The sequence below is a fragment of the Crotalus tigris genome, unplaced genomic scaffold, assembly GCF_016545835.1.
Source record: "Crotalus tigris isolate CLP2741 ecotype Arizona unplaced genomic scaffold, ASM1654583v1 scf7180000017833.3397121, whole genome shotgun sequence".
Lineage (NCBI taxonomy): Eukaryota > Metazoa > Chordata > Lepidosauria > Squamata > Viperidae > Crotalus > Crotalus tigris.
This window is the reverse complement of record NW_024096661.1, coordinates 464,706-485,130: the sequence shown is the minus strand read 5'-3', so window position 1 is coordinate 485,130 and position 20,425 is coordinate 464,706. Positions and strand designations below refer to the sequence as shown.

The following is a 20,425-nucleotide window of genomic DNA, read 5'->3' as shown; positions in this document are numbered from 1 at the left end:
AGAAATACCTTCATGTAACAGGTTTTAAGTCACATGCAATAGCAAGAGCACTTAGACTTATATACTGCTCCATAGTGCTTTACAGCACTCTCTGAGCAGTTTACAAATGTCAGCATATTGCCCCCAACATCTGGGTCTTCAGAAGGATGGAAGGCTGAGTCAACCTTGAGCTGGTCAGGATCAAACTCCTGGCTGTGGGCAGAGTTAGCTTGCAATACTGTACTCTAACCATTGCACCATCATGGCTGCATGCAGGCAGTGCAATTTCTAGTATATATAAACTGTGCGATTGAAGCTATGTACACTGTTTTCCAGTTAACTCACTGCTTGCCTTTGTAGGTGTGGTAGGCAACAGACTCCATACTAGATTGACTAGATTGGTAGAATGGTTCCTTTACTGCAGATCTTCCAGATGAATTTGAGTTACAGCTGCCAGCTAGTTTTTCCACTAGCGAGGAATGGAGCAAGTTTCCCAACCCTATTCTGTATGAAGGCAAAATCAGATGGAACCCAGAATTACGATAACCAAAATGTTATGCTAAATGGAACCAAAAGATGACCTCTTCTTCACTAGAACTGTTTCCCCTAAGTAAATGACAAGAGTTAAAGAAACCAGTTTTGTACTTAAATATCCAAAAGCGTATGGGTAACGTAGAAAGAGGTTTTGGAAAATGGAAGTAAAGGAGGTAGCAAGCAAACAAACAAAAATTTAGGAATCGGCTAATGGATTGTGGTGAAGGTGAACTTCGTTAGTTGCTCCACAAATATATTCTGAACCCACTTCTCAAAACCAACATCTCATGGCTGGGACATAACCGAGGCAAAATGCCAAAATGGAAATTGAAGTTTACAAGATGTGTCATACTCCCTGCATTATAGAATCAGGTCCCAAATACATTGAGTGCTTTATTAGGTGTAGATTTTTTCAACTGGTCCATAAATAAGAAAAAGAAAATTTTGGCTCTAAAAATGTGAGTTGAATGACAGAAAGTAGCAATCATACATCTGGGAAAGAATATGAAATGGAGATTAAGCAAATCCCATGTTAATCCTAGAACTCTAGGTCAACACTATAAAAGATCAGTAGTCTGGTCTTGGGAAGTGAAAATTAAATCAAGTAACTGAAGTAAGCTATTTGACTAAATATTAAAAAATATGCTATCGAAGGCAAGTTGTTGTGTTATGTTTTCAACATCTGTATTATAATGAGGGGTTTGGAAGAGACTTTGCTTACCTATTACCTGGGGAAGTGGAAATGCTATGGGACTGAGCAATAACTGATTTTTAAATTATAAGCCACCCAGAGTTGCTTTGCAGACTAAGGTGGGGCAGTGTATAAATTTAATTAATAATTAACACATAACCTTGGGGGGAATTAGTTGGGGAGCAGAGAAGTCTTGGTGCATAGCAACCGTTCCATTTGTTCAGTTTCTTCTAATGTAATCATTAGAAAAGTGCCCAAAGGCTAGGTTGAAATGTCTATGGAGCTGCGCAGGCCATTTTTCTCATTTGAGGATTTACAGTTGGGGGCTGCTTCAAAAATGAAATTCCTACCTCTCCGATATAATTTCTTTACATGATGGAAAATTCAAGATATTTAGATCATTGGTAAGAACTGTGCTCGAAAACAAATTGGAAGCCAGCGGAGCAGATTAGATATGTAATCTACATACTGCAAATTAGCCCAAATTTTACATTAACTTAGTGTTTTGGCTTTTATGGCCCTGCTGGAGAATACATCCTCAGATGAGGAAGATGGAAACCCAGCACATCCCCAGGACTCCTTATTCACACTCACTGATGCCTTCTCAGACATTCAGTCCTTAGTCCTAGGCAGAGGCACTTAATGAAGATCCGGGAGCAAAGAGCTGAACTTCACAGATCCGGGAGATTAGCTAAGAGGAATGGAAATGCAAGCAGAGAGCAGTTTCTGCATCTCCTGTGTGATGTGTCTCAGCTGTACACCAGCTGGAAACCGAATGTGGCTTATTTATTGCATTCCTTCCCTCTTTAAAGTGCTGAGAATAAATCATCAAAACCCAGTTTGACTTGCATGTATGATCCACAGCTCCATGCAGAGTGCATTATAATAATCCAGTCTTGAAGTAACCAAGGCATGAGTGACTGAAAGGCCTCCCAATCAAAGGAGAAGGTACAATTGGTTATTGCAGGTAATCAGAAGATTATCTATGGTAAGAAATATACTGGCTGCCCATGGTATATTTAAAGTGTACTGCTAAAATGTTTTACAGAAATCAGGTGTTCAGTCAATTGCCAGCAACAGTTACGCTTTTCTAGAATAGATGTTTCGGCTGACAAAGCTTTTGGGGTCTGGTTTTAAGATTGAATTCCTTTTATTTGAATTGACTTACTCATGTTTTGATGTTTTTTGCAGATCTGATAGGTAAATGTATTGGGGAAGATGCAAAATATGAAGGCATAAGACTTCTATTTGATGGATTGCAGCAGCCAGTTCTTAACAAACAGGTGGGTTCTATTGAACACACTAAGCACCTATTGTATTTAGGGATAGAATTTTTGTCAGTTTTAATTTACAGTTTTGAAATACTGTGCAATCATTACAAGTGTGTGCACAGCTGTCTTACATTAATACAGACGTGTCAAACTTGCAATGTCACGTGATGCCGTGTGCGTATCAGAGCTTTTTTTCCCATTGCCAGCAATGGGGTGGGCATGGTTTCCTGGTGACGCATCCAGTCCGCGGGCCAGCAGTTTGACACCCCTGCATTAATAGCTAGTATGCAAAACAAACTGTAAAGAAATGATGTTCTAAGTTTTAGGAATGTATTTCCAAATACTGTTTCTGTGTGATAGATGTGTGACTGAGAGAGCAGCACAATTAATAAGCTTAGTTGTGTTTCTGCAATTAATAGCAGGAACGTTAGTCAAAGAATTAAGCAATCCAGAATAGCAAATGTCATTAATGGGCTAAGTTAGGTTAAACTAGGCCAAATCTCTTGGCATTTCCAGACTCAGAGATTGGATGAGGCCCATAGAATGCTGTTTATGTTAGCCATAGCAGATCTGTTTTATATTTGTATCTGTAAATGAAAGTAATCTTTGTATCAGAGTGAATTGGGGGGGGTGTTTATGAAATGGAAGGCCTGGGGATATGAGGAGGAAGAAATGGAAGAATCTAGACAGTATAATTTGCTGAGAGAAGATGGAAAAGGAGGAAAGGGGCAGAAGAAAAAGTGATCAGGAATGGAGAACTGTAGAAGGTGATAAATAAATAAACAGCCAAACATAACTCCTGGACAGAACTGGTAACTGTTAGAGATTCATGCCAGAAAATAAGGAAGACTTAGAACAGAGATTTCAAAAGAAGTTGAATGGACATAAAGCAGGATGAATACAGAGTATGGATGGATAGGCACCAGTGGTTACTAGTTCTCAACTTCATGCTGTTGTCACTGGGCCTCTGACACATTTCCCTTTGTAAGTAGACGTAGATTACTTTGAAAATTGTTAAAGATGGATTGTAATTTATTGTGACTACTGGTTAACAGCTTACTGTATTTTTTTTAAAAAAATAATGCAGTTACTGAAATTGAGAGTACATTTTAGCTAATTTTTGAAGATTCTGGTTATCTAATGAATGATAGTTCTTTGAGCTGCTAAATTTGTGCAGACCTTTCCATGTTAAGATAGTGTTTAAAAAGTTCACTTTTCTTTGCATTTTATTTTTAGTTAACATATGTCCTACTGGATATTGGGATTCAAGAACTATTTCCAGAGTTGAATGGTATGTTGTAACACAAACAGTTCTAATTTATCTGATCAATAATGTAAAACAGCGGCCCCTGACCTTTTGGGTACCAGGGACTGGTTCTGTGGAGAGAGGTTTTTCCACAGACCGGATGGGGCGTGGTTTTGTGTGCTGCCTGCATCCTGCAGATGGGGCTTTGTTTGTTTGCCTGGCCTGGTTTCTGGAATGCCATGAATTGGGGGTTGGGGACCCCTGATCTAAAATACTAGTGTAGGCCAAATATCTTTTGTGCATAAGATTTGCTTCCTCTAATTAATTACATTTTTTTTTACTCAAAAAAGAACTAAATGAATTAAAGCATTGTAGAAAAGATGAGTTGGAGGAATCGTACTAGTTGTCTAGTGCAGGGGTAGGCAACCTTGGCTCTTTTATGACTCGTGGACTTCAACTCCCAGAATTTCTGAGTCAGCCATGCTGAGGGGACAGGAAGAGGTTTCCATTCTGAGCTGTTGGCTCAGGAATTCTGGGAGTTGAAGTCCACGAGTCATAAAAGAGCCAAGGTTGCCTACCCCTGGCCTAGTCCAACCTTACTGCAGAAATCCATTAAACCATTCCTGATGTTGGCATTCAGCCTCACTTTGAAAAATCTCCAGTAAGGGAGAGTCCACCATTTGTACTGGGAAGATTATTTTATTGCTTAACAAGTCTTGGTGTCAAGAAATCCCTCCAACCTGAATTGGATTAATTAGGGTGGACTTTTCAGCATTCATTGTAATATGGATGTATTTATTCAGCCATTATTAAATCAAATGTTCCTTCTTAGAGACATTTTTGAGGTTTTATAATAATAAAAATTATTAAAGGAAAACATAATTGCTTTAATGTGTCTCTAGTGTAGCAACTGTTGCAGCACTTTATGACAATTGTTTCCTTTTGAGACAGTGCAAAAAGAATATTTTTGTTACTGGTATTTGAATTATGTTTTGCTCATCATCAATTTATTTCTGCACCCCACTTTTTGTTACTTAGGTTAGAAGCTTCACTGGGAAAACACTCCGATATAGGAAGTTTTTTTAAACGAGTTGTATTTTTCCACTGTATTTTATTTAGATGTAAGAGCACATTTGATGTTTGTTGTAGACACATATAACTAATTTATATAAACAAATAGGAATGTTTTAATTAAAGTGTTCACTATTGCAGAAAATATTATCAGGATCACAATCTTTTTGAGTTTTCCACTTAGTGATTGCAACCAATGTAGTGTTACACATGAGGTATCCACACTGGAATGAATTAAAACTGCAGGGAAGCTTGTACAGGACCCCAGTCATTGCAAGGCGGAGCTTTGTAAAGTATTCTAATAAGTAGTGGCCCTTAATTCATCAGTGCAGAAAGGGATATCGGCCAAAATGGATTTTTTATTATGCCAATTCTGAAATGATTTTTTAGGATATCACTGTAAAGAACTTAAATAGATAATAGTTAATGTTATGGCTTTACAATGGTACCTTGGTACTCATTGTTAATTGATTCCAGAAGGCATGGTGAATACCAAAAAGATTTTTTCCATAAGGAATAATGTGAGTCACAAGGCAGCTGACATCATCAAATTTTAGCTTGTGCATTGAGTATCAAATAAACGATAAGTACCAGGCAAAATTTTCATGTCAGAACACATTGAGTACTAAATTTGATGAGTTTCAAAGCAGTTGAATACCAAGTTACCACTGTATTATTATTATTACTTATATTTATTGTACTAATTAGTGGTGGTCTTTTCATTGGCTGTTACATTTTCTCTCCCCTCCTCCCCCATTATTTTTCACAGTTTGAAAAGAATGGTTCCCTTATCTTATCAAGATCACATACAGATCAAGATACTGAATTAACTCCGTTGACTGCTGTGTGCTAATTTAATGACTAGGTTATTTGTTTAGTCTTGTATATTTGTTTGTACATATAATTAACCTTTATTTCAGAAAACAAAAACTTTTACTCAAGAAAGATTGATTAAAGCCTATTGTTTATTGAATCTCAGGAAAATTTCATTATTTATTCTTCTGAATAATTTTCGCTGAGAAAAAACGCAGAATGTAACTTTGAAAGATTATTCAGACTTCATTCATAAAGACTTTTGCATTAACTGAAGATCATGTACAAAATCAAAAATGAAAGAATGCTCTTTTTATTAAACAGATTTTACAGAAATTGTTGCATAACACCATTTACTGTCACCGGCCACTTTTCATGAGTAACTTCATTGGAATTCTCCAGCCATGCTTTGTGCTGTTATTCAGATGCAAATGGAAATCTGTGATTTATATTTCCGCCATTTGTGATGAGGATAATTATTTGCTTTTTTGGATCACTTAAATTGCTTTTAAAAATCAAAGATGCTACATATATACACATTATATACATAAATCATATACATATTGTATGTAGTGAATTTCAGAGGATTCCAACTAGTCCAAGAGCAATTAAGAATTTACATGCCAGGTTCTGAAAGTCTGCAGGAACTAAGTGTTGAGCAGCTGAAGTCCAAAGAATCTGAAATAAGGTTGAAATTAAAGAATGAAATATAAAAGTGAAATGCATAATCCCCAGGTCAAAAAAAGTTGTGCTTGGAATAAAGTCCCTGCCGAAAATATCATACGACCTTCAACTGCTGGAAAAACCTTTCCCATTCTTTTGATGTAGTCACCAACAATGGAAATATCAAGATTACCTGTTTAAAACAAATTATTTAAATAACTTAATTATTCCACATTATCCAATTATGAACTGCCTATAAATTATCTGTGTTAAATAGATTTCAAACAATGAAATTGTTTGACACAGCGCTGTTAAATTGCTTGTCTTAGTACAATACAATAAACTCACATCTCCTTGCCTTCTACTATGATAGTATACCCCTAGGACAATCTTCAAAGATTAGAATCCTTATTACATTATTCTTATAACAAATAGAGGTCACACTGTGTAAAGGGAGTAATTTCATTTTTGAAAAGTAATCACATTTGTACTTTGCCCAGGGAATCTGTAGCCAAGTATATCTGGTGGTTTTGTTCCCGTGCAACCTTCATTTTATATCACCCAGGAGTCTAGTTTTTAATAGATTAGTTTGAGAATAGTGACTGATTCACTCAGTACTCTGCTGTGAAATCAACAGCTGAGGAAGCATTTGAATCCGGCACTCCCCAATGTCAGTCAGATACTTTAGGCCAGCGGTTCTCAACGTTTGTGTGACGGCAACCCCCGTCACACAAACGTTCTGCGCAGGCGCAGTGCGGCGCGCATGGGGGCGGGCCCCCCATGCGCGGTGCGCATGCACGGCGCCGCCCCCTGAGGGGAGAAAATGGCGGATCGCCTTCTTTGGCGACCCCCGAAAAATGTTCGATCGACCCCAAATGGGGTTGCGACCCATAGGTTGAGAACCGCTGCTTTAAGCATTGTAAAACACTGGCTTTTAACTTTAATATTTTTTTAAAAAAAAAAAACAAAACCTGCACAGGATTCATTTATGGCTATTTGAAATGGAAAATACTCAAAAGTTTATCAATTTTATATAGCAGTCAATCTCATTCAAGGCAGCTCTGCTAGAGTTGTGTTTTTATGGTTGAGTATAGAATGACTGTTTGAATGCTAGTGTGCATTTTTTTGAATGACTGCCATTGTCCTTGTTGGTCTTATGCATATAAAGATTTCTCTGTCTTTCTATTCCTAGACTTTATAAACTACACACACAGTGTCGGAAGCCTGAAGAGGTTTCTTGCTGTTGTTGCACAACAAGGAGGCAGCATCAACCCTGCCACTAGATGTAGAAGAGCAGTGGAAATCTTTAGAGAGAAACTTCAGGCCTTCTAGTCTCCAATTGCATTTTTGATACACAAATCAAGTAGATTTCCCTAGCTAGTTTATAAATAAACCTGTGTTAATGGCTTGAACACAAATGCTGCTTGATTATTTTATTTGGAAGTAAAAGAGACAAAGATGATAGCAATAGTAGTAGCACTTTAGACTTATATACCATTCCGAGTGCTGTACAGCACTCTCTAAGCAGCTTAAAGAGTCAGGATATTGCCCCCCAACAATCTAGATCCTCATTTTATTGACCTCGGAAGGATAGAAGGCCGAGTCAATCTTGAGCCAGAGGATTGAACTGCTGGCAGTCAGCAGAATTAGCCTGCAATACCGCATTCTAACCACTACACTACCACGGCTTTTGATCAAAATGACACTTCGATCAAGTTATGTATTTTTATCTCAAATCTTGTTTTACAGGGAAATGGTGATGCCACTTGCACTTCTACTTTCTCTCTTGCATGATAGTTCAAATCAAACTGAATTAAATCTTTTCTGCTGCAGTTTGAAAAGGGGGACATAGAAATTGTAGCATGAGAGCAATATTGTCCTTAGTTATGTCATGTGGATTCATTTCAGGGATATGAATTCCAGTACTTCCATACTTAGTCATTCTAAGTACATTCCATCTGCTAATCACCAGAAAGGCTAATACTTACCGCTACTGTGATTACTTGAATCTCCCTTTAGCATATGATATCCATCACCACCAGCAGCAAGGAAAGAAGGTAAAAGCAATTTGTAGGTCTTTTCCTTTTCAAGTGGAACATAAGTTGGTACTCTGCACTCTGTGCAAAGAACGTTTAAGCTGAGCACCCTACTTCCTGGCTTTCGGGAGAGATCATACACCACTTTTATGCCTATTAAGAAACCACAAGTCACAAGTGTTTTAGGTACCATCTCTTGCAAATCTCTTGTTTGTATCTCTAAAAAATATTAATAAATGGTTGTGTTATTCATGGCTTTTGGGAATAGACAAATAGTAAAAGCAGATTCACAGTACCATGGATACAAGCCTGCTTACAAAAGACTTGTACTAGCAGAAAGGGAGAAGTTATTTTTAATTCATTCTAAGGTACCACTTTGTATCCGTTCCAGATTGGCATAGAAGACGATGGTGATGGTTAAAGGAAATTCCCCTCCTCCAATTTTCTTTTCCTTCCCCCCCCCCACACTTTTCTTTTAAACCATGCCAGGAGGGCCTACATCTAATACGCATGTGCATTTCTAGCTTTACTGCTTATGGAAATTAGGGCAGGAAGTAAAATAAACATATTTCTGCAGAATTGCAAAACAGAAAATTGCCCTACCAAAATAGAAAAATAATAGACAACATAATTTTTCAGCGTAATTTTTTGTTTTTGAAAAAGTTTTTAAACCAGGAGTGACTAATTCCTCTTTATAAGAATTTATCACAAAAGAGTGCAGAGGTAATAGTTACAATTGCTGTTTTGCCATGGATTACTATTGTTAAGTGGGCCTTAGTTAAGTAAATAAAGGGGTGAATGAGTAAATATTTCTCATTTGTCCACCTCCAATTCAAAAATGGTGTAACGCTAAGAACTGATCTGCCATTCACAATCATTTTTCTCTTCATCCTAGCATTTAAATAGTGAAACATTTTGTTTAGGATGTGGCTGCAGCAATACCGTTTTTATAGCACAATGCAGCTCCGGGGAAAGAAATTAGGACAGGAGTTTAAAGTAGATCACAACTGTATGGCTTGGATTGATTTTCATGTCTTCTACCAAGGCTAGATGAATATCTGTGCTGAATTACACCTGGCCTGCCCTGGGATCTGGACTTCAGCTTATTCTGATGCACATCCCTATGAAAATCCCAACCATAATTTCTTTGAAGCTTATGTGCCTCCCCCCCCCCGTCTCTCTCCCTAACAGTTCTGCAGCAACATAGGGAAAGGTGAGTAATGGGGCCTCCAGTATTTTGTTTTTGTTTACATCCAATGCTATTTAAGCAGGAAATCTGAGGCAGATTCTTGTTTCCTGTTAGCTGGCTCCTTAGTGACACGCACACCTCTAGAACGATGCCCCTGCTGGAGATAAATCATTCTCCCCAGGGTTTTGGAGCAAGAGAAAATGAACTGTTAATGCTTGATAAAAAGAAGACTTTTGCACTTAGTGCTGGCAATCGATGAAGATAGCTAACCTGAGACCTGTAGCAATTCACCCATTCCTTCCCCATGTCGGTGAACGCTGTGCTCAAATGCTTGTTTTAGAGCAGAACCTTTGATCTGTAGCAAGTCGAAAGTTCCTCCAAATGGCAATACTGCTGTCAGTTCCTCCAAGGTAATAGTGCCTGAGTAGAACACAACACTGGTATACAGTAATAAGTCATATTATGCACAATTTTGTTCATTTTTAAGGCATTGTGAAATTGGTTAAGTAGAAGACAGCCAAATCTTATCCCACAATGAGACTGCCTGCCAGACCTGAGACTAGTCCTTATCTTTAATGATATTATAGGAATGACCTTGGGAGACAGGAGCAAGATCCAAGGACTAGAAAAACCATCATGCAAAAGGAATCTCAGCCCTCAGAAGAAAAAGGGGTCTGGGAAGCATCTCAGAAGGGATCTTCCCTAGTTTCCTGGGAAGTTAATGGAAAGGAGGGAAGAAATGTTTTCATACTTGAAAGGTTCTACGAATGCAACATTGCAACAAAGATATTATAATTGTACTTCTTGTCTAGGTGACCTCAACAGGCTAAATTATCTTCCAATCTAGTTTGCAGCTTAGATGTGCATCTGGTTTGCATCTTAGGCTAAAAGTGGCAGACCACCATTCATATGAAGGGTAGGAATGTTAATTTTATTTCTGTGATTTCTACCCATGCCATCATTGTAGTATAAAAAGCAAATTACATTTAAAGAACAAGTTAAACACAATAAAAAGATAATAATGTGCAGTTTAAAGTATCTGAAAATCTGTAAGCAATGTTTTTCAACGTGCATAAAAATGATTAGGCATTAAATTAGAACCAATAGAATTGGATAAAATAATATTGGGGTCAGAGGATAAAATGATTAAAAAATTATACCACTATTTGTTAGATCAGGCAATGTACGAGGAACAAGTAAAAATGACTATGTTGAATTGGAGCAAGGACTTTGGTCTTAATTTTGATCTGCACATCTGGCAAGAACTATGGGCAAGAAACAAGAAGCTTACTTTGGCCACCTCTTACAAAGAACCTTTACAAAATGTTTTATAGATGGCATCTCCCACCCACAAGATTGGCTAAAATGTGTACCAATGTCTCCCCTAAATGTTGGAAATATAATTTGACAAATGGAATTTACTATCATATGTGGTGGGAATGCACGCGAGCTCGTGATTTTTGGAACAGGATTAAAGTATGGTTGGAAGAAATATTAGAGCAAGTGGTAGAACCAAAACCTGAACTCTTTCTATTAGGTTTAACTACGCAAAAGCATGACAAAGGCGTACTTTATTTAATGCTACACATTTTAACGGCTTCCAGACTGGTTTTTGCTCAAAATTGGAGGAATAAGGGAACTCCAACGGAAGAAGAGATCCTGCATAAAATTCTATCGTGCTGAGATGGACAGGCTTACAATGATTATGAAAGACAAGACAGAACACGAATACTTCGAAATCTGGGGCAAATTTTACCGTTGGTATGAATTAAGGAGAACTGCTCGGACTTCAAGTTAATGGTAGAATTAAAAGATATATATAACTGTACATATAATTGTATATATAATTGTATTGTATAGAAGATGAGGCTTATATAGAGGTTAAGAACAATGTATTAAACTTTTGTACCATGATAGGAACTGATAGGAAAATTCATTCTGGAATATCAAGTTTGTCCATTGTTGTTTTAATTGTATTATGAATAAAAACATTTAAAAAAATGATTAGGTTTCAAGAGAAAAACTAGTAGTGCCACAGAGGGTTGGACAAGATGTTTACAGCAAACTAATAGAAACATATAAATAAGATGCTCTCTAAAAGTCAATCTGATAGTATTTAAATATTAATGAAAGAAGGGGATTTTTTTCTCTGTAAAGGAAGCTGCAAAAGAGGGATATTTGTTAATTTTCATCATCAGACAATAATCATGGTAGCTTTGGACAGCATGTTTACCCAAACTAAATATGGGATATTCAAACATGATAAGGTCAAGAGCTAAACCTTCACAGCCTGGCAAATTTTTAAAAAAGCATGACAGTAATTGAATACAGTGGATACAAGTCCAAATTTAAATATTGGCATACAACAAAGAGAAATTCAAGTGGCATTGTGTAGATGCTCTTGAAATTACACATACCATTATTGGCTCGTTCATCAATGGGTGACCGTATTCCACCACCATTTACAATGCACATGGAAACATGATTCCACTCATTATCATCTGGATGTCTCACATTATTGTAAATCTAAAAACATTCACAAAGGAAAAAATGTGAATTAAACCTCCACTATCCTTTTCACTTAACTTTAAGGACATCAGTGTATCAAAACTAGAAATCTTGCGATGATATCTAGCAGCATAGCTATTTTCCACTAACAAGCCTATAGTAAAATAGTTTTGTTACAAGTCTTCCTTCCTTGCAGCACCCCCTCCTCAAAAGGGCCCCTTCTGTCTGACAATGTGATTTTCAAAGAGCCTCCACTGATAACAATGGGAGCTCTTTTTTTTTTTTTTTTTTTGAGAAAGACATAAAATTGAATAGAGAGGGTTTAGCTTGTTGCTCTTCAGCAGTAGCTTCATTTTAGAATGATTGCCTTTAACAATGCTTCTGGAACTTTACTGATTTTTTTTTTTTTTTTTTTTTTTTTGAGGAAAAAAAATCTTTATCCTGAGCAGCTCCTCATCTGAGATAAAGATTATTCTCCGTTTTAAGGTAAGGTGGTCCACACCTCCTGAAGCAGGAGGATGGCTGTAGAGAAACTGTGGCTCTGAGGGAGAAGCTGCTAGTTTATGTTGGGCCACCCAACTGACTGCATTTTGTCTGCACGCTGAGCATATCTTTTTTTAAGCACAATACGATTTCTAGGTACATAAAATTGTTCATGCCATTAGTTATTCCTGTCAAGAATTGTGCACAAAGATGGTGAGACTGGGTGAAGAAGCACCACAACCTGACAAGGCTTGTGGTAAGGTAAGAAAGTGGCAGGATGGAGAGTGTGACAACAAAGCAGGGGGAGGAGGATCTGAAATTAGGGCTGCTACGAAGAGCAGCAGCAGCAGCAGCAGTAGGAAGGAAGGAAGACAAGTAACTGGTTGGGACTTTTGGAAATGATGCTGGCAAGGAGGAAGAGGAAGGACAAGCCAAACAAGATGTGAGGGAGAAAAATCAGAATGTAGGGCATCCACAATCTAAAGAAAGAAGAGGCAGGGCTTGAAACAAGATAGGGAACTAAAATCAGACATGGTAGAAGTTTTGCCAAGCTACCGTGTTTCCCTGAAAATAAAACCAGATCTTATTTTATTTTTTTTGCCTCCAAAAGAGGCACCAGGTCTGATTTTCTGGGTAAGCCTTACCTCACCTCCAGCACTGACAGCCCCACCCAGCCAGTCCACTTGTTCTGGGGCCACAGTTCTGCAGCTGCATTCGGGCCTGCATTTTGCAGTCAGGCCTTTCCAGAAGGCATAAGCAACCAAGTACCGAACTATGGATTCAATCCATAGCTTGGTGCTTGGCTGCTGAAGTCTTGCAGAACCGAGCTATGGATTGAATCCATAGCTTGGTTCTTGGTTGCACAGACCTTCTGGAATGCCCTGTGACTGAGAAATGCAGGCCTGGCTGCAGAAGAGGCCTCAGAAGAAGAAGTGGGCTGGTAAGGAAAGTCCTGGCTGCAAGGAGTGGGTGCAGGGCGGGTGGAGGAGCTCCACGCCCCCACCTCCACCCTAGCTTGATTTTTTAGGTGTGTGCCTCACCCTAAAACTAGGGCTTATTTTGGGGATAGGGCTTATATTAGGCCCACCCCCAAAAATCAAGCTAGGGCTTATTGCTGGCGTAGGCCTTACTTTCCGGGAAACACAGTATAAGGGGTTTCTAAGGCAAGGCCTGTGCTCCCCGATCTATCATCATCACCCTGCAGCTACAAAAACTGGCAGCTGTTGGCCAAAACAGCATTGCTGGCTGTGGAATTCTGGGAGTTGAAGTCCACATGCCTTAAAATTGTCAAGGTTGAGAAACACTGCTGTACATGAATAAAACTTCAGGATTAATTCTACACATTAATAGTCTTCCTGAGACAATGGAAGTTCCTGATTTCAACGTTAAGGGTGTGTACCTCACACATTAAGCAATGCACCTTTAATTCTGTTTCAGATCATCAAGTACAGAACCAGTTATTTGTATTCTAATTTGTTAGTTCCTTACCACAGCGTCACAAATTAAGTTTCCCAAATTGCACTCATGAAAGCGGCAGGCTTGAGTCGTTCCATTCAAGTAAACAATTGTTTTCCCTATTTCTTGTGACGAATAATTATGTAGCTGGATCTTCATTTTGTTAACTTCTGCTTTTATATCTTGATCTAAAACAATAATAATAAAATCCAGATAGCTATGTTTATATTTATAAGTGTTAATGAAAATAGGTTGGTAACCATGTCACATCATTTATTTCCCGAGCAATGCAGCAATGGAGGAAGTCTGATAATTGTAATTATATCAAGTGCTTTGGATGCAGCATTGAAAAACACTGAGCCCCCAGATTTCCCTATAAATTCTACTTCTGATTACTGTATCTCCTCAGTTTAGCAATATATATGGTTTGTCTCTCTCTCTCTCTCTCTCTCTCTCTCTCTCTCTCTCTCTCTCTCTCTCTCTCTCTCTCTCTCTGTGTGTGTGTGTGTGTGTGTCTGTATTAGTGAAGGTGCAGAATCAGTGTGTTGCTGTCAAGATTAAACAACATGGAAAACCTTGGTTGTTCTTCCACAAATCCCTTGAAAACATGGTATGTATATGCTGCCTTGTACTATATTTTATATTTTTAAAAAGACTCATAACCAGGATTTCTTTTTCTCATAGAATGCCCAGAACGGAGTTCTGGCACCTTTTTTGGATGGAACCTTGTAGGGTAGGCAAAGGTGGGTTGTATGACATATGTGAGTTCCGGCACCTTTTTTTTTTTTTTTAAAGCACTGCTCATAACTATCTTGTTGATATTATGCAGATGGTTTTTAGCACGCTTCTCCTGGAGAAAATCAATCTATGCGGCTAATGGCATAATAGTATTAGTATTAAGTTTTGATAGATCATATTTACCCAGTTGATACTTAAAAACATTTCACATCCATTCCCAATTCCATACCTTCAGAAATATCCTTATTCAACAAAATGGGATTTCCAGATGATTTGATTACATTTCCTTTATCGTCGAATATGACATTCAAATAGCCAAGATATTTTCCAAAGGCATATGCCTGAACAACAGGCACTTGACGTCCATCATCAGATTGCACCATAAATGGGTAATTACCTGCTGCCACTTCAGTGGAAGGTGGACTTCCTAAAAAAAAAGGAACCAGGGCAAGAATGGTCTTCAGAACTCTGAATACAGACCATACAAATTGACAGAGATTTCATATGAATACAATAGTGACCTATTTACTTATTATATATTTTTTTCAAGTCAATCAATCCCAAAGAGAATATCAATGGTTGACTAATGCTGTACGTTTCCAACCTTTCCAGATTCCAAAATGAATCTCTAGCCAAGGACCTTTCTTCAGCTGCCTCCCCAAGGCATTCCTGATCAGAGCAACAAGATTTTTCAGCTCTGCTCTCTAGACTCAAATGCAATTGGAGTAAAAAGCAGAGCAAAGCACAGATCATTTATTTCTCAAGTGGATTTCCCCCACTTCCTTGAATCACGTCAGTGTTATTGAGGGATTTTTTTTCTGTGCAAAGTAGAGTGCCTCTACTTTGGAAAATCACGCTGTTGGAATGCTTGCTTATTTATTTATAATATCTATATAGCCCATCCTTAGCAGGAAGGATGCTAGGTGAGACACACATACACAAACCTACAACCTACCTATTAAAAACCTAAATAAATTGCTGAAAGCCTCACAGACACATAATAGCTTAAACAAACCTAAAAGTCAAATTGAAGGTGAAGCACCATCGCTTTGGCTTATTTATGAAATGCCAGGAGGACAATCTGTCTGCAGGAAGATTGTTCCTAGAAAGGGGGCCACCACCAGGAAAGCCTGTCACCAGATCCAACAAGAGCCCGCCCCTCCCCCCACGGCAATAAACTCTGAATGAGAGACTGGATGGGCAGATTCAATTCTGGCACAATATTGTGTCATATTAAAGGTTCAACTGAAATAAAAAACAATTTTGAGAATTCAGCCAGGTGTATAGGTGCTCATATTTTTTAAAAACAAATGACATAGTATGACTAGCTAACAGCTAGTCCTCAACTTACAATCATTTGTTTAGCAAAGTTTTGATAGTACTGAAAAAAGTAGTTTAGGACCAGTCCTCCAGACTTAAGTTCATTGTAGCATTCCTATGGTCATGTGATCCAAATTCCAATGTTTGGCAACTGGCATGTACTTACAATTATTACAGATCCTGGGGTCATGTGATCGCCATTTGTGATCATCCCAACTAGCCTCCAACAAGCGAAGTCAATGGGGGAAGCTGGATTCGCTTAATGATGACACGATTCACTTAACAGCTGCAGTGATTTGCTTAACAACCTTGGCAAAATGGTCATAAAATCGGGTGTGACTCCTATAGCAACCCCCTTGCTTCCCAAGGGAAATTCTGCTCCCAGTTGTGGTTGTAAGTCAAGGGCTATTTGTATTGCCATTTGTCTGGTAAAGAGAAAGCCCAAGCTGAGGACTGAGAGAAAGTGAAAGGGGAAGACTGGTTCAAGCCAACCTTTCAAAGCCATCTTCTACCTCTGGTGGAGAACTACCTCTGGTGGAGCGTCCCTCATGCTTTCCAGCTGACCATGACAGCTGGAAAATCAAGGAGGTCACTTCTGGGAAAGGAGAAGGACTGACTCAGCTTCCTCAGTTGGGGCTAGCAATCCGGACTCATCTGTTGAGGCCATGAGGCATAAACTGCTACTGCCAGGCAGCCTATCACTTTTATTGGGCAATATAACTTGATTATAGTGAATGTGGAAGAATCGAATGGGATCAAAAGAATCATTTGCTTTAAAGCCCTATCTCTGAGAGCCTTAAAGAGCAAGCATGAGTAAATTAGTCCCTCTTCCAGCTGCGCTGGTGTATCTGTCTTTTGTCTCCTGACATTACAACTTCTCCTTTGCTTGCCAACTCTTTACCTAAAAACATAATTTCTATTAGTAATCCTAGTTGTTGACTGGCACTAAGACTGAAGAGTTTATTTATTAGGAGGAAAAATGGTTTAAGGTGTACAGCAGTGCTTAAGAATTCCTGGCAGTAAATCCTTTAAGCAGCTCCGTGGCTGTAATGAGATCCGAGAAGAAAGAAGTCGGTGATTTAGGAACATAATGGCATATTCCAGATCTGGGCCGACACATGCTCTTAATCATCTCTTCTCTTTTCCTCTCAGATCCAGATTACTGCCTCACCCGAGGCTTTATATCCATTTGTATTTTGAAGCTCTTGAGCCATTTTAGGAACCTTAAAGGCAAGGCCAAAAGGAATCCTCCTGAACCATGTCACATTCCACATTACATTCCTGATCCTTGGAAGTAAAAGAGTAGCTGGAGGAAATCAATACTGAAAAATCTTCATGCAGAAACAGAATATGTAGTCTTATGTTTTGGATCCTGACTTTGAAAAACTGGAACATGGAGGAAATAAGATTTCCTCCATGTTCCAAAACAATATTCCAAAACAAAATAGAGTAGAGTAGAGTAGAGTAGAGTAGAGTAGAGTAGAGTAGAGTAGAATAGAATAGAATAGAATAGAATAGAATTCTTTATTTGGCTACATGTAATTGGAAACCCAAGGAATTTGTCTCAGGTGCAGAAACTCTCAGTGTACATGTACATTGAACATGCAAACCAGATTATTATGTATAAACACAAAAATGAGAAATCACAGCTGCCAGTTCTTTAGCTGCCATTGGCCTTTAATGTGCCTTATTCAGCGATACCACACCTACATATAACTGATCACCAACGGTTTTATTGTATTTTCTAAAGGTGCTAGATTATTTTGAGACTGAAAAATAAATCAACAAATATTTCAGCCTGAAGTATTTATCCAAGCTGAAAGAATTATCAAAACACTGATGAGTGTCCTGGAAAAACCTTCTGACAACATTTTTTTTTTAATTTCCTCTCTAGTCAGCCAGCCAGCCAGCCACTTCCTATCATGAATGCTTCTTTCTGCCTCCTGGGACAAACATTCCTATTTGCCACAAAACTACACTTTTCGACAGCTCCAGAAGGCATTTATGAATAGCACAAAAAAAAAACCTCAAAGAGTAAATGATGCTGTTATTCAGCTACCTTTCAAAAAAGAAAATCCAACTCAGATTATTGAAATAGGTTCTAAGATATACTCAGATGAAGTTGTCTGCATTAATGGACATCAGTTTCTGTGATAAAAGATAAGTGGATATTTTAGTAGCTGGGTTTTCTAGAAAAGTCAGCAATTTTGGAGTATATAAATAATATGTTTCAACTGGGAGAAACCAGAGGCCAGGCTCAATTCCAGACAATGGCAAGAGCCAAGTAAAACCACAAGGAAGTGACTATTCCACAGGCCAAATTTGCTAAACAAGCTGCGTACATATAAAGTAAGACATTAGCATGTTCACATGTGTGTTATAGCTGCCCATCTTAAAAACAACTCCAGGTGGCTTACAGAGAATAATATAGCAAAAAAAAAAAAAAAACAGTATGAAACCAGTATAAATAAAGCTAGAAATAGAATAAAACTGCCACCCATCCACTCTTCATGCATGTGCCCACACTTTCATCCCACCCTGCTCTTGCCCTAACCCCACACCTGGTGGAACAGCAGGGTCTGCCAACACCCGAACCTAGATCATGTCACCTCAGTGACTCTGCAACTGTTGTGAAGTGTGAAGAGTGTTCATAAATCACATTTTTGAGCACTATTATAATAACTTTGAATGATCATGAAACATATGGTCAAGTCAAGAACTACCTGTTCTCCTTCAGAACCCTTAAACGTTTCAGATGCAGAAAAGTTTGCCACACACACTGAGCATTTCTATCAAGAGGTGTAACATTGTAGCAGGGGGAAACAAACAGAAGAGGAAATTTATATTGACAAATATATTCTAGAACAAAGATAAGACATGAATACAAGAAAAAAAATTAAGGGAAGACAGAAAAAGCAAGGAATATTAGGCCAAGTTCCAACATTTTGGTATCCCTTAGCAAACTAAAACCAATGAACTTCCTGAGACCATATTAAAGCTCTAATGCCTAACAAACTTAAAAGTAAACTATACACCAAGCTGAATTTATAAAATATGCCCTTATATATCTCATGATCTTTCTCTCTATATACTACTCAAACCAATAGAAAGGAGGGATTCATACCAGATTTATTAGTAAATTTACTTAGGATTATAGTTGTCCAAACTTTTCTATTTATATAAGCAAGTGATATTTATACAGATCATTTAAATACATACTGACTTCCTTAGGTGGTTGGTAAAACACTTGGCACTCTAATTGCTAAGTTATATAAAAATCCTATTTTGTGAAGGAATAACATACCTGTATAAAGAAATGTGTTCGTATGTCCCCCAACCACAACATCCACACCTTTAACTTTCCGAGCAATGCGTTGGTCCTCAGAAAAACCAGAGTGACCAAGTGCAATGATTTTGTTGACACCCAATGTGGTAAGTTTGTTTGCGTGATTCTGCAATTCTTCAACTTCATCTCGAAACTCTAAATATGGTCCTGAAAATCCAGAAGAGGAAATATATATTGTTATTGCATTATTTACTCAGAAAGCATGTTTTACCAATGAAAATCCCTATTCCAGCAATAAAATCTATGCTACACTTAGTACTTCATTTTTTAAGAAGTTCCTTTCAAACAAGGTAAACATCACGTCTTGGAATTGTTTTGTAAATTTAAGAGGAGAGTGTCTCAGATGTTTAATATGGTTGAATGTCATCTATAGTTAAAATTATAGCATTTAATGTCTTCAGATTTGTCAATGGCCACCCATGTTAAAAGAGAACTAGATACATTCATTAGAATCAGATTTTCAATGCCTGTTAGTCTTCATGAGTGTTTACCCCCTCTAGGTTCAAAGGCAGCCAACCTTAAAACTAGCAGGAAGGAAGAGTGCTGTGGATGATAAGTGAGATCAATTGTTTCTTTGGGTGTTAACAATCGTTTGGTAAGATTGTTGGTTTTAATCTTGTAAACCACTCAGAATCATTTGTGTGAGATGGGCAGCTGTATAAATAAAACAAGTGAGATCTAATCTCGTGTTTTTTCTGTGAGCATTCATATATGACTGACCTTTCGGCAAAACAAAATGATGAAGTGGAGAGTCCCATGGACTGACTTGGCAAGAGTCTTAAACGGGAGGGGGATATGTGCTCTCCCATAAAATGATAGGTTTTTGTCTTTGTATATCGCAACTGTTTAGCTTAAACCTGATTTTGTAACAGCTGGCAGCCAAGTATTTTCCTATAAGGTGATGCCATTACCAATATTTAAATTATGTGAGACAATGGGAAATTAATTTCTGCGTGCTTTTTGAAAACATCAACTTTAAATGAATCTGTAGTACATCACATGTACCTCCTTAATGGAACAAACGTGGTGAACAATATGGTGGCTTGCATGGCTTGCAAAAATGTCTCTAGATTAGAGGTCCT

General features: G+C 38.0%; 2 protein-coding genes across 8 annotated transcripts in view; one reads left to right on the top strand and one right to left on the bottom strand.

Annotated features, from left to right (window-relative positions):
- SNX14 (sorting nexin 14) overlaps positions 1-5,941 on the top strand; it is a 38,259-nt gene extending 32,318 nt beyond the window's left edge. For 3 of the 6 annotated variants that reach the window (XM_039343061.1, XM_039343060.1, XM_039343062.1), the window contains 3 exons: positions 2,396-2,487; positions 3,712-3,766; positions 5,562-5,941. In XM_039343061.1, the coding sequence (XP_039198995.1) occupies positions 2,396-2,487; positions 3,712-3,766; positions 5,562-5,566 (152 nt within the window). In that variant the 3' untranslated portion in view covers positions 5,567-5,941. Of the gene's footprint in view, positions 1-2,068; positions 2,488-3,711; positions 3,767-5,561 lie in introns of those variants that run through there. The other 3 variants (XR_005556677.1, XR_005556675.1, XR_005556676.1) reach the window with 3 other exon arrangements.
- Positions 5,898-20,425, bottom strand: part of NT5E (5'-nucleotidase ecto) — a 31,470-nt gene continuing 16,942 nt past the window's right edge. The window contains exons 3-10 of one of the 2 annotated variants that reach the window (XM_039343074.1): positions 19,302-19,490; positions 14,907-15,104; positions 13,973-14,127; positions 11,911-12,019; positions 9,764-9,913; positions 8,257-8,457; positions 6,393-6,461; positions 5,898-6,283 (exon numbers count right to left, since the gene is read on the bottom strand). In XM_039343074.1, coding sequence (XP_039199008.1) covers positions 6,222-6,283; positions 6,393-6,461; positions 8,257-8,457; positions 9,764-9,913; positions 11,911-12,019; positions 13,973-14,127; positions 14,907-15,104; positions 19,302-19,490 — 1,133 coding nt within the window. In that variant the 3' untranslated portion in view covers positions 5,898-6,221. Of the gene's footprint in view, positions 6,462-8,256; positions 8,458-9,763; positions 9,914-11,910; positions 12,020-13,972; positions 14,128-14,906; positions 15,105-19,301; positions 19,491-20,425 lie in introns of both variants that reach the window. The other variant, XM_039343073.1, reaches the window with a different exon arrangement.